The sequence below is a fragment of the Synchiropus splendidus genome, chromosome 6 (assembly GCF_027744825.2).
Source record: "Synchiropus splendidus isolate RoL2022-P1 chromosome 6, RoL_Sspl_1.0, whole genome shotgun sequence".
In the NCBI taxonomy this organism is placed as follows: Eukaryota; Metazoa; Chordata; class Actinopteri; order Syngnathiformes; family Callionymidae; genus Synchiropus; species Synchiropus splendidus.
In genome coordinates this window covers 23,431,586-23,446,893 of record NC_071339.1, presented here as the reverse complement: position 1 = coordinate 23,446,893, position 15,308 = coordinate 23,431,586, and the positions used below count along the sequence as shown (strand labels likewise).

General features: G+C 41.8%; 1 protein-coding gene across 2 annotated transcripts; it reads right to left on the bottom strand.

Moving 5' to 3' along the window:
• Window positions 1-446: 446 nt before the first annotated feature.
• Window positions 447-15,090, bottom strand: LOC128761149 (protein TASOR-like). Of its 2 annotated transcripts, none has more exons than XM_053869115.1 (28): window positions 14,676-15,090; window positions 13,520-13,665; window positions 13,111-13,203; window positions 12,934-13,006; window positions 12,620-12,711; window positions 12,299-12,430; window positions 12,060-12,190; window positions 11,922-11,953; window positions 11,301-11,406; window positions 11,071-11,174; window positions 10,070-10,173; window positions 9,302-9,374; window positions 9,145-9,219; window positions 8,873-9,054; window positions 8,428-8,691; window positions 8,157-8,346; window positions 7,280-7,411; window positions 7,026-7,180; window positions 6,547-6,715; window positions 5,841-6,335; window positions 4,500-5,707; window positions 4,216-4,338; window positions 3,832-3,991; window positions 3,394-3,502; window positions 2,958-3,133; window positions 2,734-2,883; window positions 1,456-2,065; window positions 447-1,372 (listed from the first exon to the last, which is right to left on the bottom strand). In XM_053869115.1, the coding sequence occupies exons 1-28, from the start codon at window positions 14,926-14,928 to the stop codon at window positions 922-924; spliced, it is 5,988 nt and encodes a 1,995-aa protein (XP_053725090.1). In that variant the 5' UTR covers window positions 14,929-15,090; the 3' UTR covers window positions 447-921. The 2 variants fall into 2 exon arrangements, with proteins under 2 accessions (XP_053725090.1, XP_053725091.1); XM_053869116.1 differs by lacking the exon at window positions 447-1,372 and adding an exon at window positions 2,286-2,297 and having other exon boundaries at window positions 1,929-2,065.
• Between the last annotated feature and the right edge of the window lie 218 nt (window positions 15,091-15,308).

Here is a 15,308-nt window from a genome sequence, read left to right as displayed (position 1 = left end):
AGATATTTTTTGGATATTTTCATAATGAATCACTCATCACTTGTAAAATAATTAAATAAAAAACAGCGAAATCTTCATCGCGAAAGAGCTTATTTATCTAATGAAAACTATATTTCCTTTTAAATCGAGTAGTTTTCAGTTAATCAACTCTGAAAGCAAACTAGGCCTTAATTGTGAGCCGAGTCGCTTTTGTTATCTGCAGTATGTCAAATACTGGACTTCCACCCGTCCTTGTGAACCCTCAGTGTGCAGAACAGTAAAAGACATTCATCCTCACGTGTCTGCTTTGGTCAGGTCACCTCCCAGTTCGGTGGGCTGTGCACCTGAAAGCACCAGGAATACCAGACTAGAGATGAGGAGTTTCTGAAACTGGATGTTTGGTGGTACTGTAGCAGATGGAGACGTGACCTCGACAAATAAGAGGGTGGATTTCAAAGGTTGCTTCAGTTAGGCAGGTTTTAATACAAAAGAGAATAAAGTGTAAAATGAAAAAAACAACATAAAAACATTTAATGTAAAAACATGAGATAACTGCTCCCAGTGGCATTTACAGGTTGTCAAAAACAAATTAACTTTATATAGAAGACAAAGAAGTCCACCAGAGGACATTTTTTTTACTTTTTCTTTTTTTGTTTTTTTTACAATGGGTCATCATGGTGCAGCCCAAACCAGAATGTGTCAGAAAACATTCCTCAGAGATGCTGGTTCCGTCGGTGAGAAAACAAGAGACACTGTAAAAAGATACTCATATAATATTCATGTTAAAAACAATCCCGCCGTTTATATAGTATTCACATTTGCATACATCTGTGGTGGAACGCAGCATGTTTTGTCTTGATTTGAGGACACTCTGTCATGGCTCAGGCAGTTTTAAAATAAATAATTTTAATGGATGAAGACTGAGATGCTTGGGTCGCTTTACTACATTCCGTTAAATCGTCCTCCCTGCCAGCTCTGGTAATTAGGCGGAAAGCTCGGGTGAAAGCCCATCCTTCCCAAGTTGCCAACATTTGGTGGTGACGGCCAAAGCATAGCTGACGAGGATGTGGGAATCAGACCTTGTTGCCAGAGTGACGAGTTCATCCAGCTGCTCTGTGCAGCCATGGACATTCCAAGTGCATGTCTGTACATAGCCATGGTTGGGTGCTGGACAGGTGTGGTGGGCCGCCGCTGCCGGCTGTAGAGCGAGACAGGGTTGCTAAAGCCTTTGGAGCGAGGATGCCGGTACTGCTGCTCTAACCGAGGAATCTGTTGCTGACTGCAAGTGGAACTGGAAATATTCTGTGCGACCTTGCTGGGACTTGCAGATGCCACCGTGTCACTGGTGGCAGACTTGACACAGCTGGGAAGAACTGGGTCACACTGGAGGTCACTGAAAAGAGGAGACATCATTGATTTCCCTGTGGCATTCAAGTTCCAGTACTAGTGTGTTTACGTTTGGTTAGAGCTCCTTACCCTATGCCATCCTTTGTGGCCGGAACTGAGCTGGTAGTGGAGGGGACGATACACAGAACCTCTCTGGCGGCATCTTGGGTGGAGTCACACATCTCTGGTATGAAGTCTGGTTCAGAACTGGGCGGCGATGAAGAGGAAAGAAAGGCAGATTTGTGGCAGTGTTTTGCTTCCAACATGTCAACTGGGTCCGGTAGGTCTGGTTCTGTCCTGGTTGTCTGTGTTTCTGGATTATTCAGACTCATGTGTATCGAGTTCAATGTGTCCATGACCCCTTTAGTGTTCGGATCTACGTGGTGCGACTCATCTGGAGACACGTTATCGGTGCCTCTTTGAGTAAAAGTGGAGGAGGGTGAGGTCCCGCTATTGATGAGGGTCCCTGACTGGTGCTGCCGCTCCTTCTGCGCTTGACGTTCGGCTCGTAAATGAGAAATGGCCTGGTGAAGAATCTCCAGGTCTGACTCTGAAGGATTGAGGTCACCATAGGGGCCGTCTGCTGCCAGTGGGTCCGGGGCTGAAGAGTGGCTGGAGCTGGACTCCTCAGGTGGGTCTGGAGCGTCGCAGCTGGCCGGATCAGGCTGGTCGACGCTGGCCGGATCAGGCTGGTTCAAGTCTGAGAAGAAAGGGGATGTTCTCTTCGACATCACTTGCATTTGGTTGAACAATAAAGTTGGGTTTGATATGGAACACAAATGGTCAAATGTCAGGAAAAAAATGACAGAAGGGGATGCAAGTAAAAAGGAAGTAAAAAAATATATTAGTAATATATGAATAAAAAATACGGATGCAGGATGACAGGCTCCGAATGATTAAAGTATTAAAGAATTACTCACAAGTCTACAGGCCTAACAGTGATGAATGGAGGGAGAGAGCAAGAGGTTTTATTAAGAGTAAATAGGCAAATAAACATGTAACAGTAACAATGAATTTAAATAAGTAAAATTGCTCTCAATAATCACACTAAAAACCCCATTCACAATAATGTATGAATGAGGGGAAGGGAAAAGCATTTGTAGAATAATAACCAATAGGAAAATGTGCATATAGGTGTTTTATTTGTATTATAAATATTTTGTTATATTTTATTCACTAATATATGTTAACATCAAACACTAATATCTGTTATCTTGCCATTTGTGTATAGAATAATTATGTGTACAGGCTATGGCACAGCAATAACGATAGTTAGCTTGGTTTTTAAAGGAAGCATGTAAAAAGAAATAAAAAAGATAAGACTCAACAAAGTGCCTTGTGGGACCCCACAGAAAATGGTCTCAGCACCTTTAGCAGACAGCAGGTCCTCCATAATGAACAGCTTCTCTTTGATGTCGTGGTACCCAACCAGCTGCGTGAAGTTTTCCAGAACATCGTTGAAGTTGGCCACAATGATGCCCTTGCTGAAGTAGGCAGCAAAGTTCACAAAGCGATGCTCTGCAGCGGTTTACAAAGAGCAGTTATGAGAGGCGGCTTGTGACTTTCCAGTCAGCTGACAGCACTTCACGCACCGATCAGGAAGATGGTGTGCCGGAACTTGGTGTATCGCCCCTGGAGCTCCAGCAGACAGTCCAGGTCGGGCGAGTCGGGGCTTTTGTCGCAGTGGTGATCCGGGAGTAACTCGATGATTTGCCGATTTTGGAAGACAGACACCACCTCTAACAGCTTGGCTGCATCTCGCCTGAACCTGCAGTGACAGAAAACTGTAAAATCGACGAAGACAAAGGCTGACTGATCCTAGTCCAACTATGATCAGGGCATGTTTAAGGCTTATTTAATGTATACCAAGAATAAATCGTGGAAGAGAAACAAATGTGTCTCAGATTGTCAGTGGGCTTGAAACAGTGAATTATTTAAACACATAAGGTATTTAAGACTCTGTTGTTGACACTTCTAGACGAATTACCATAACTTATAAGACTCTTGTCAAATGTCGGACGTTGTCACCTGGCTTGTTCTTTTAACTTTTTGTGGGTCTTGCTGTGAACCTTCCACCGCCAGATGCTTTGAGGAGAACTCTGCTTCTCCAGGAACATCAGCAGTTCTGCCAGCCGCTCTGAAAAATCACCAATCCCTCAAAATGTTTTCCAATGTATTAGATATAGTATAGTATCAATCTACTAAATAAAGTGGCGCATGCATTCGGAGACTCGCTTCTGGCCATCCACGTTATCTGGCAGGGGTAGACAACATGGCCCGCCAAAGTGGAATATGAATGTCACATTGAGATTGATAGTCAAATTTGACATGGCTCATGCTTGTTTGTGTTATTTTTCCTAATTGCAATATCAATGTTGCACCAACCAAATATGATGACTTAAAAAGAAAAAGAAGACGCGGCATTTGCCTGACACAGCCTACTCCATGTTGAAGCAGTCAGCATACCGTGTTGGATGAAGTCAGGATTCAGCACCAAGTCGTCTGAGATGATACAGCCGCCGCAAACAAAAATCTCGTTCCAAATGCTGTCCCTGATGTTAGCCAGTGAATCAACGCCGACAAACTGCACTGACCGGTGTCGCTTGAGGGCGACCAGACCCGGAATCTAACAAACACAAAAACACATTCACCATGTAACTAAATGAGAGAGAGAAAAGACAGAAAACTTGACTGAGACATTTAGATATTGGTCATGACAAATACCACAAACCATTTGGTTGAAAAGCTTTAACACCTTAATGGATCACAAATATTTTGGAGTTATTGTGCAATTAGACACAAACACTGTTCAGAGCATCATCACAGTGATTAACTTAAATAAATCAATACCTTGTGAACATGAACAGATATGTCCTTGTTCCTGATGATGACCAACAGTCGGGTGTCAGAATTTCCCTGGTTTATAAACATGACAGGGCTCTGCTCCACACAGCCCTGTCGCAGGAGGAACTCCTATGCACACAAGCAAATGAGCATTTTAAATAAAAACATTCTTTAAATTTAGTTTGGCATACTTTATAAAAGGTAGACATGTGCAACTGTTATTTTTTTTAGTGTTAGGCAGGGTGACATTACGAACATGAAGAATTGAGCAAAGATGGAGCTCGAGTTACCTTGATGTCTCTGACAACTTCATCCTCCGGCGTGAAGCTGTGCATGTAGAACTGTGGAGTGTTTCTCTTGATGTCCTTCACAATCTCCAGTAAGTTGCTGAGCAAGTCCGGCTGCAGTCGACTGATCAGGGAGCTCAGGGGGGCAGGCTCCTCTGCAGGCTCCCTGACTGCACCAAGTGGTACAAGGTCTGGAGTTGGGACCCTTTCGGAGGACTGTGACGGCTCCATAAGCGGTTGAGAGAAGGGTTGACAGGCCTCTTTGGAACCTACACGATCTACCGCTGTTGATGTCGAGGGCAAAATGATTCTGCTACTGCTGTCCGGGGCGACACATACGTCCGCAGTTAACATGGAACTTGCAAGTGGGTCACCATCTGCCTGGCAATAGTCATATAGTTGTGAATTAACGGTGGTGGAGCTGGTTACAGAGGTAGGAGGACTTAATTTAGCAGGCACATCTGATGGTACATGACCAGAGGCCCCATCATCTTTCACTAAATGGGCAGCTCCTTGACTGCCATTTGCTACACAAGTGGACGCTCGGATGTTTTCCACAAATTCACTGACCCTGCTGGCCAACAAAGTCTCTCTCTGGTCACTCTGGGGCGTCACTCCAGGCCAACTGACATCAAATTCCTTCATGATACTTTGTTGCAGGGAGTTTACATAGTGCTCGACTTTGGCATCAGGACATGGCGACAACGCACAGTAGGACAACTGAGGAAATGAAGAAAACCTCTCTCTGAGTGGGACGTGCTCAGCAGTGTAGACAATGTTCTTGGACTGCAGGAGGTGCTGCACTGACAAATTGAAGTCCACCTGACACTTGTCCAAAATGCTACCGATGTCTCTTGATGAAGTTGTGACATCACGCAGACACAGAGAGGAAGTTTCTTGTGTTTCTACATTTGAGTTTTCGTTACGATCTGTGACTTCAGGTTGATGTTCAAGCTCCCCCTGCAGCTGTTGAGCTTCTTCTTCCATCTCTTCCGTTTGATCAGACCTCATCCCTCCTACAGAGTCAAATGTCTCTTCCTCATTTTCCGTTTCTTCACTTATAATCATTAGTCCTTCATCGGAATCCAGATCTGAATCTGGCAGCGACCTGACAGTTGTCCTCTTTGACATGACATGGTTGGCAGAGGTGGATGAGTCCTCAAGCTGCCGTCTTCTCCTCTGAAGTCTGGGGTCCTGATTCTTGGATGTGCCTGTGAAAATAACATCATCAGATGATTTTATTGTATCTAAATTGTATCTAAATACAGAACTTAACATATTCAGATAAGTACAAAATCAAAGTCAAACAGGAGGGGGCGTCAGAAACGTGAACAGGTGCGTTACCTGTTGAGTCCCTGAAGGCAGCTGTGTTACTGTGCCACTCATTAGCGCCATCTGTATGCTGGATAGGCCTGTGAGGCTCATTAGAGTGAGCAGTAAACTGATGTGAGGAAGGGTCCGGGGTGATGTGAAGAAGGCTGGGCGGTCGATGAGGACTGGATGGTCGAGCTGGATCAGTGAGTGGAGGTGAACTAAGGGATTGACGTGGACTCTTGGGCGGAGACTTGCGTTTATGGTGCTCCAATGATGACCACTGCGAGGGAGAGTAAGGGGGGCTTTGCTCGGGTGATGGACACTGTAAAGGTGACGAAGGAGGGCTTGGCTCAGGCGAGGGGCACGGAGAGGGGGCTGCATGAGGGCTGGGTCTCAGTGGTGGAGAGGGACTTTCTCTGGGGGGTAAGGCTGCTGTAGTGTGGTCTGTTGCCATGGCGCGATGACGAAAACGAGGATCCTGAGGGAGGTTTCCATCTGGCTGCTCGTACCTGCCAGAGCAAAGACCTACAGGCAAAATATGAACACCTTTGGATTATTTGTTTGCTGTGCTAACAATTAAGAGACTGCTAGTAAACATTGGTTCTTTGTCTTATGAAGCAAAGACAAAAAGAAAGAAGAAATGGTGAAAATAAGATCACGAAAAGGGAAGAGGAGGGTTGAAAATCAGGAATGTTTGTGACAAAAGTTGGAAGAATATCATATAAATGTAGCAGACCTGTGATGGGAATTAGAACCCAGGGAATTTCCCACTCCGTCTCCCCCTCTTCCTCCTCGTACGGTTCAAATTTTCTCTTCTTACGGCCTCCCTTTTTATGATTTAATTCCCCGGTGAGAGATATGGGACTGAATCCTTCCAGACTGCTGTTGCTATCTGCCATCTGGTCCTTGAACAAACAACAGACAGATACAAATGCGCTTGCTGCATGAGACAAAACTCATTCATTTGCAATGCAATAATGTCTTTTAAAATATGGATTTAGACCAAAAGGTAACAAACTAATGGCAGCTCGACTACTTTCATCAGAAATCAATACATGATTTAAGTAAATGGTGAAGAGCACAGCTTGTGGCAGATATTCATGAAAGCATTCCAATGTTATTAAACGAGTACATAACTACATAAAATGGGAAATGTCTAAAAAAAAAAAAATAAAATAAAAAAGAATTTAAAAATCAAGCTTTTTTTTTTTTTACCTCCAGCTCGTCCTGCTTCCTCAAATCTATGTCATAGTTGGTGGGAAGACCAAGCTTTAATGCAATCTTGTTAAATGGAAACACCTCTACCCTCCCCTCTTCCTGTAACTCGTCACTGTTTTCACTCAATGCTTCGCTCGCAGACCTCTTTAAATCTGTCAGGGGTCACAGAAACATTCATATTTTCATTGCACCATCCACTTGATTGTCCTGCAGTTTACAAGTAGCAGTAGCCAGAGAACACTGATGGTCACCTGCCAGAAGGTTCACAAGATTGGCAGTAATTTCTGTTCCATCCTCCCAAAGGCCAAAGTCTTTCAAACCCACAGAGTGGAGCAGGGAGGAGAGAAGGCTGGTTTGAAGAGCTGAGTTGTGTCCCGGATCAACTGTGCAAAGTCAGATGGAAACAAATGGTTGACTGATTTAAGAAAATAGTTTTTCATTAATCATTTTTGAGGTGAAATGACAAAGAAACACAAATAAATTTACAGTTTAGGACGCAATTAAGAAAATAAAGGTGAGAAAGAAAGATGTATTTCTATAATGCACTCAGCAGTTAAGCTAAGTTTGGAGGTAAAGTTGGGGAAGCTCGAGGCGCTGATGTGCACACTGATTCAGGTGACATGGAGAGAGGTACCTTCTGCTTGCATGTCAAATTCTGTGACCACATGTATCCAATTTGAATGCGGTCACTGTCTGTCACAGCTGTGAGTAAATGGTTGAAAGAAAATATCAACCAGCTATCGTGAAAGTAACCATGTGTTAAGGGAGCCACTAACATGAGCGATGAAATACTGTAACAGTATCATTAGTTTGTTTGTAGTCAAGTCAATGCATTATCGGCAAAAAAGAATCAAGTTAAAGAATTGCTCAGACACTTCACATTTTTTTACTGTGTTCAGTACAAGGTCAGATGAATAGTTTCCAGGAAGCACCATTTAATTTTTATGATTCTCAACATATTTTCTAGCTTTCGATGTTTCTTCAAATTATAATTACACATATTGGTTCTGGTGACATAGATCAGTAAAATGAGCCATTGAGACGACTTGACTGAAGTCATCTATGTTAATGAGCACTGTTTGGATGAGCACTTGGAATTTGGAAGACCACTTGGAATTAAAAATCTACCTGGAATTTTGTCACTTCCCAACGACTCTTGCGACGCCTTCAAATATTTAATGGTTCTTTCAGCTGTCTTCTGCTCCAACTTCCTCTTTCGGTCCGGACCCATGAGCGCACCATCTTTTCCTTCCTCCCTCTTCAACTCGTTGGATGCTTTTTGCTTATAAGCAAGAACCAAGGCAATCGTTTCCTGCATCTGATGGACAAACAAGGCGATAACAAGTTTTATAGCAACTCCAATAGACTGTAAATCAACCTAAAATAATATTAGTTTTACCTTCTGTGTGTTTGATAGCTCATCTGCAACGACCTTTCCCACCGTCTCTTTGTGTCTTCCAAAATCTTCTGTTGCCACAACAGGGTTGCAGTGGGCCTCCACCAGCTTGCAAGCCCGGTTCAAAGACAGCTGGTAGAAAGCAGGTTTGTACAAGTAGGAGCTGAGATATCCCTCCATTGTCAGCCGGTGGTGTTTGGGAGCAGGATAAGGAATCCCAAGCTCATCAAGATCTCCATCATATTCACCCATGGGGTACGGCCGCACCTGAGGTGGAAGGAGTTATCTTTTAGACATCGCCGCCCATGACAATGTATGGTGTGCCAAGTCCGGGTACAATTAGCATATAAGCTATCCGCTCAAGAAAGATGTCTTTTATGAAAGATTACCAGAACAAACATTTAGAAGATTGAACTTCACTAATTCAACGATGGAACACTGGAAATACCTTGCCGCCGATCTGACCAGCCAGGTATTCCCGAGCATGTTGCTCCACGCCGACAGCCAGTTCAGGAGGTGGGTTGGCTCGGGCCTTGATCAGAGAGTAGTGGAGCACTGGGATGAACTGATGTGGTATCGGCTTCATGTTAGATAATGGAGGGAAGGGAGAGGAAAGACGAGAGGGGGAGCCTGACAACAAGAACAGTCTCTGAGTGAATGATGGCCAACGCACTAAAAAAAAAAATTAAAAGAAACACAATAAACTAAATCATTGTTTACTTGACTGGACTCCATCTGTGGTTTCAGGAAAGACGAACAAAGCCTGCAGACATCTTTTGCAGCCCTCTCCTCTTTCTGCAAAAAATATAATGCATATACTCCATTAAATTGTTGACAACATCCCTCCCATGTACAAAGCATAAACAAACAGCCTCACCCAGAGGTGTGGTCATCTGACCAAAGGACAGGAAGAAAAGAAATCCTCGATCTGTCAGCGGAGTTACCAAAACCTGGGAGAATAAAAATCCGGGGCTTTGAATTTAAAGGATCAAGATACAGTTTCAGGCGGACTCCAGAGTCCAGCCTACTGAGTTCACAGAAATTTGGCCTCCAGAAATAATGTAAATGATATTTAAGTGTGTTGAATTCTTCCTTAGAAGATCAGTGTTAATGTTCTGTACTAGATACTTTAACTTATAGTCATACTAGTTGAATGTAGTCACTGTCTGTCACAGCAGAGTGTAAATACATACAGGTATGATATCAACCAACCATCATGAAAGCGACCACGTGTCAAGGGAGCCACTAACATGAGCGATAAAAAACTGTAACAGTGTCATTAGTTTGTAGAGCCAATGCATTATCAGCAAAAAAGAATCAAGGCAAAGAATTGTTCAGATACCTCACATTTTTTACTGTGTTCAGTACGAGGTCAGATAAATGGTTTCCAGGAAGGACCATTTAATTTTAAACTTAAAGCCATACTAGTTATGGAGAAAAAGAGCTAGTGTTCATATTCCTCATGCTTACTTGGCTTGTGCATACCAACAACTGCAACTGGTTATTTACACAACGTAAATTGATTTGTTTATGATTCGTCACAGAGATTAAAATTCACTAGGTTTAGGTTTAAAGCACACACATAGGTACAACACAATAAATTCATACTGAAAGTGAAACAAAGGTTCTGGAGCACCAAACTCACCGCTCTTTTGACCTCCAGCTCTTGCAGAAGCCTGGTCACACCGGTCGACGAACGGCCTTTATCGATAACGTCCAACAGGCTGCAGCAGCAGCCGTTCTTCACAACTGTTGACAAATAGAGATGACGCACAATTTAACAAGCAGACTTTGGTGCACACATGCATGATGGATTCCCTGATGACTTCAGCGGAAAAGCCTTAGATCAGACTAGGGCCCAACCAACGATTATTTTCGTTGTCGACTAATCTTTTCATTATTTTTTTGATTAGTCGACTAATCGCAATTACCTTTGTTTGGACCTATTTTCAATTTCTGTTTCACCTAAAGTTGCTTAAATCGTCTCACTGTGATACTCAGACAACATACATTATTAAAAAAGTATATTAAAATGATGACAGAGTGGTCTGATGCATGCATTTTTGTGCTCCTTTTGATGTCAGACAAAAGGTGTCACTGACATGTAATTTTTTTCTGCCTTTTTTTGGCCTGTCTCTTTTAGTCACCACCACCACCACCACTTCAGCAGTAAATATAGCATGTTCTTGTTTAAAGACTAAAATCTTTGTCTTTTCATTGGCCATTTTTGTGTGTTTTTCATGTTCCTCAAAATACATTGAAGGAATATTGAAAATATATTTTGACATATTATTTCAATAATTTGAAATATTCCTTTTTATCTTGACCGGCTTATTTATATCAAAATTAAATGCATACAAAATGTTATTAAATATTTAAATGGGTTTCATGGAATATTTACCCTTCTTAATATCCTTACTTACATTTAAACAACCTCAGCTTTAGAAGATCAAATCTAATCTTCTCATCCTTGAATCTTGAGCTCATTAGTAAATCCACCATGGGGGAGTACCCACAGACAGCATGGTCTCAGAGAAACATAGCAACTCTTATTATTCCAATCAATAATATTTGTCTCAGTTACTTATGCCGGACTGTAATCAACATATAATGCAGAGTAGTTCAAGACACAATATCAACAACTACCTTCTTTACTGCTCTCATCGTAGTGCTTGTATGACAGCAACTCGGACGGCAGGATTCTGGTCAAACTGTCAAACCTCATAACTGCTATTTCCAACTTCTCTGGGCTGAAAGTGAGACGTACGGCAGACGTAAAAATGCAAAAACGTCTATCCAAGACATCATCTTAACTACCAATTTCCGTCTTAAATAAGAAGACCAAGGACAAAGTACCAAACAAATGTCATGCTTACAGTTTACGTGGGAGGATGGCAGGGTAGGAGGAGCAAAGTGCAATCTGGTAGAGAACCCTGTTTCCTTTCACCAGATCACCGCTCCACACAGTGAACTGATTTGGCTCTGTGGGCAAACCACAAAAGGAGAAATGTGTCTCAGAAAATGATCAAGAAATTACCACATTACAAGTGGCAAAAATAATACTGGTGTTGGAGCTGCCACCTGATCATAACACTATCATCCTGATAGTGTGGTGTCCCTACTGACTTGGAAAACGTGTTACTATTGAACCTGTAAATGAAAAGGTTCTTAATGTTGTTCTTAATGTAATTCTGAATTGTTCCATGTACCATTTATCTCTGGAAAGCTTGTTTGATAGAACCAAATTAGTATTATTAATTCACTTATTATTCTGTACTAGTAGTATCCATACTGTTTTCACAGTTTTCAATGTTTTTGATCTGGATGATGAATCTTTAGAACAGAAGACATGATATTGAAATCAGTCATCAGAAACTTGTAACATTAATTCGGAAGATGCATCAGTACTAAAATTATTTGACATCCACTTCATTCAATAACATGGTAGACAAAAATGAAAATTCACAGATGTTTATGATGTCAATGCAAAACTTCACCTTTGATGGCTTCAGATGGATGACTGTTCTGCCTGGTCAAGAAAAGAGAAAATATTTAGTTTTTTTAAATACATTGTAATTATATGTAATGGGAAAATGTATGTGATATCTAATGTCTCACTACTATAAATCTGTTACCTGAGAGGAGCCAGGGGATTGTTGGTAAGGGGAAGAGCTTTTCCCAAAAACTTGAAGGAAACCACAGCGTATGGACAAACCTGGCGAGGACGCTGTAGCAGCTCATCAAATGAGTACTCATAGAAGTATTGCTGAAACAAACACAGAGGACGTTATACTGCAGTTTCAACAATAACCAGTGCCCTCATCATCATATAAGAGAAATAGTAGACAACAAAGACAAATTCTTCACCGTTTACCTGTGTGAGCTCAAAGCCACGAAATGAAGCCAGGGATGTGACATTGCTGGCATTCTTGGAGACGTGGCAATCGAAACGTGGCGTGGGATCGATGACAACTTTCAGATTTTCTTGGATACTCTTCACCTTTCCCTGAAGGCAAACAGACAGTAATTTGACTGCAACTTTTCAGGAAAAAAAATGCACAAAACTAAGTAGGACTTGATTACAAGTTGAAAATACATTTTCTTATCGACTGAAAAACTTGGAAATGTTTCATGTTGATCTCAAACTAACTCAGCCTCATTGCACACTGGTATTTTAGGCAAGACGTTCATTCACCTTCATCACTTTGAAAATGAGGATCTCTCCTGTGGCTCCAGGGGATAAAGCATTATTATGGAGCAAATCTGAGTACTTGGAAAGGTAGATGCCTAGAAGAACACAAAAACACACAATCATATTGTATTATCATAACATAACAGATACTGAACTCAATTAAATGGATGTTGTCAGAGGCGAAGTAGTGAAGATGACATCATCATTATATCAGTCAATCTTTATGAAAAACAACCACAGAGTTGCAGTTGATAAAATCATTATAAAATGCATGAACATAGATGTTCCTTGAAAACCTTTATTTAAAAGAATTCTACCTTTCATTGGGCTACCAAGCAGCGACAGCCAGCTAGCTCCCACCATCATCCCCCTCTCACACAGAGCAGGCAGCTACAAGAAAAATATAGAACAAACTGTTCTGTCTTATTTCGGTACAATGCAGATTGAACAGGCTACGTTATACAGAGAACACTGAAGTTAATATAAAGGTTTACCTTAGCAGAATCAGTCAGCAGAAAGCAGTAACTGTCCTCCAGCTCCTTCTCTGTCCTCCCATCAGCCTTCATCTCCTTCCTTTTCTCAATGAACTGAAATATATCACGAAACAAATCAAAACATTTTTCGGGAACCTTTTAAAAATATTTTAACGTCTGATTTTTTAAATTATTTATTTCCATTGTTCTAATGTGTTTATTTCATGACTAATACACATTGACTATTTAGATTATCAGAAACTATTTCATATTTCTTTTACAGGACAAAGCAGATTTTCTTGTTGCCATGTACCACACATGTCATATTTTTCCCCCTTTCTTTTGTAACTCATTGCTTATAGGAAAAACGGAACACATTTATAGTTGTGTATGGAAGAGTTCAGAGATTAAGGTTAGGAAAACGTCTCACCTCATCCAGCAACCGCTTGCAATGGATGACCCGAGGGTTGCTGTAAGAGTAACAGCCAGAAGAGTTGGTTTCCAAGAAGTTGTTAGTCAAGACTTTCATGATGTTTTCAAACTCTCTGGATCCCGATGAAACAAACTGGAGTAAATCTGAAGAAAAGAGACACATATATGGTTTTAATATTCTTGTCACCAAACGCCATGGAAGGTTCGGGGTTTGAAAACTCAGGCCACAGACAAAACATTGCAGTTACAAACACAATTGACATTTGTTTACTTTTGCCCAGAATTATCAATGCAGCAGTCTGTAATCCCGGTTTTGAAAACAATAGTGGGTTAAAAACATGAACAATAAAGAATACTTTAATTTGTTAGACAAGGTCTGAAATTTTAAAATCACAAAGACGGGCATTTTTGGACACAGTGCTTTTTTTTTGACGAACATAATGCTTTTCAAAATGGTTTCACATAATTCTTTCATTATTCATAAGAACAATTTATAAAAATGTTTATGATAATGATTTAACAGACAGATACAGGGCACCAACAGACAGAGGGAGAACGGATTCAGGGCCCCAACCCCACCAGACTAATTGCCATGGGCTGACTGTCAAGACGTCTCAATGGAAAATGCTCCATCCCATTTGATTTCAGCCTTAGGAACAACTAGAGAATTGCCCGGCCTCTTGAGGATGCAAGACTGGGAGCTGGCTTATAAGCGGTCCATATTCTTTTAAACTAGCTAGAAAGGCCATTGATAATGACAATACAGCTATACTCCGTGCATTTCTAATGTGTATCTATCTGCAACATAAGCAGCTGCACAGTCTGATTTAATTTTACAGAACATCCGTGGTGCAAGTATGTTTTAAAAAATGCAAGGTTATTCACATCTACAAATGTTTGTGTAAGTAAATGTATCTCACAAGCACGTTGAACATCGAATGAGGATCGCGTGTCAATAATATATGTCGTTGAGGTCAAGATAAGTAAATCTTATTGGAGTCTCTACTATTCAGTTAGAGACAGAAGCAATGTTCGACTCTGAGAGGACGGACCCAAGCTTTACGGCAATACGTCCAGTCCACAGTGTAAACACAAGTCAGTGTGTGTGTGTGTGCTGGACCGTTGTTCGGTGTCCTTTCTCCGCTCTTTCCTACCTATGTTTTCCTGCGTCTTCCTTGGTATATGAAACTTTTTCGTCTCGGGTGGCATATGTCGTTGGTGGACCAGCGGGGGCAAAGAGGTCCTCCTCACCATCTTCTTGTCCTGGGGGGCTGGTCGGTTGCCCTCTTTATCGGAGGAAACCTCAACTACATCGTCGTCTAGCACACTAGCTTTAGCGCCTAGCTCCGCGCCTGCAGACACTCTCCTCGAACGAGATGCCCCCCTACGGGCTGGTGCGTCCGACATGGTAGGTCACTCCAGTAAGCCTTTACAACGGTTCCGTTCACAGTGTATCCAGCACAAACACGCAACGGCACCACGCGAATCTTGTGTTGGTCAGCATCAGGAAACCATACCAACACAGAACCAGCGCCATGACGCTTCTTCCTCTGGTGCAGCTCCCGGGACGTTCACTGTTAGTGTGAAATGGCACTACACTGCCATCTACCGAGTCATAGTGTTTTCGATCGCTTTCTGACTAACGGAGCCGCTTTTTATTTTACATAAATATGAATAAGACATTAATATATGTACTGCCAATTTTCTCCAAAGGACTAATAAGTTGCTGCATAAAAAGCTCAAGTGTACGCTAGTTAAACGTATTGTTTTCATGTGTCAGTTTTATT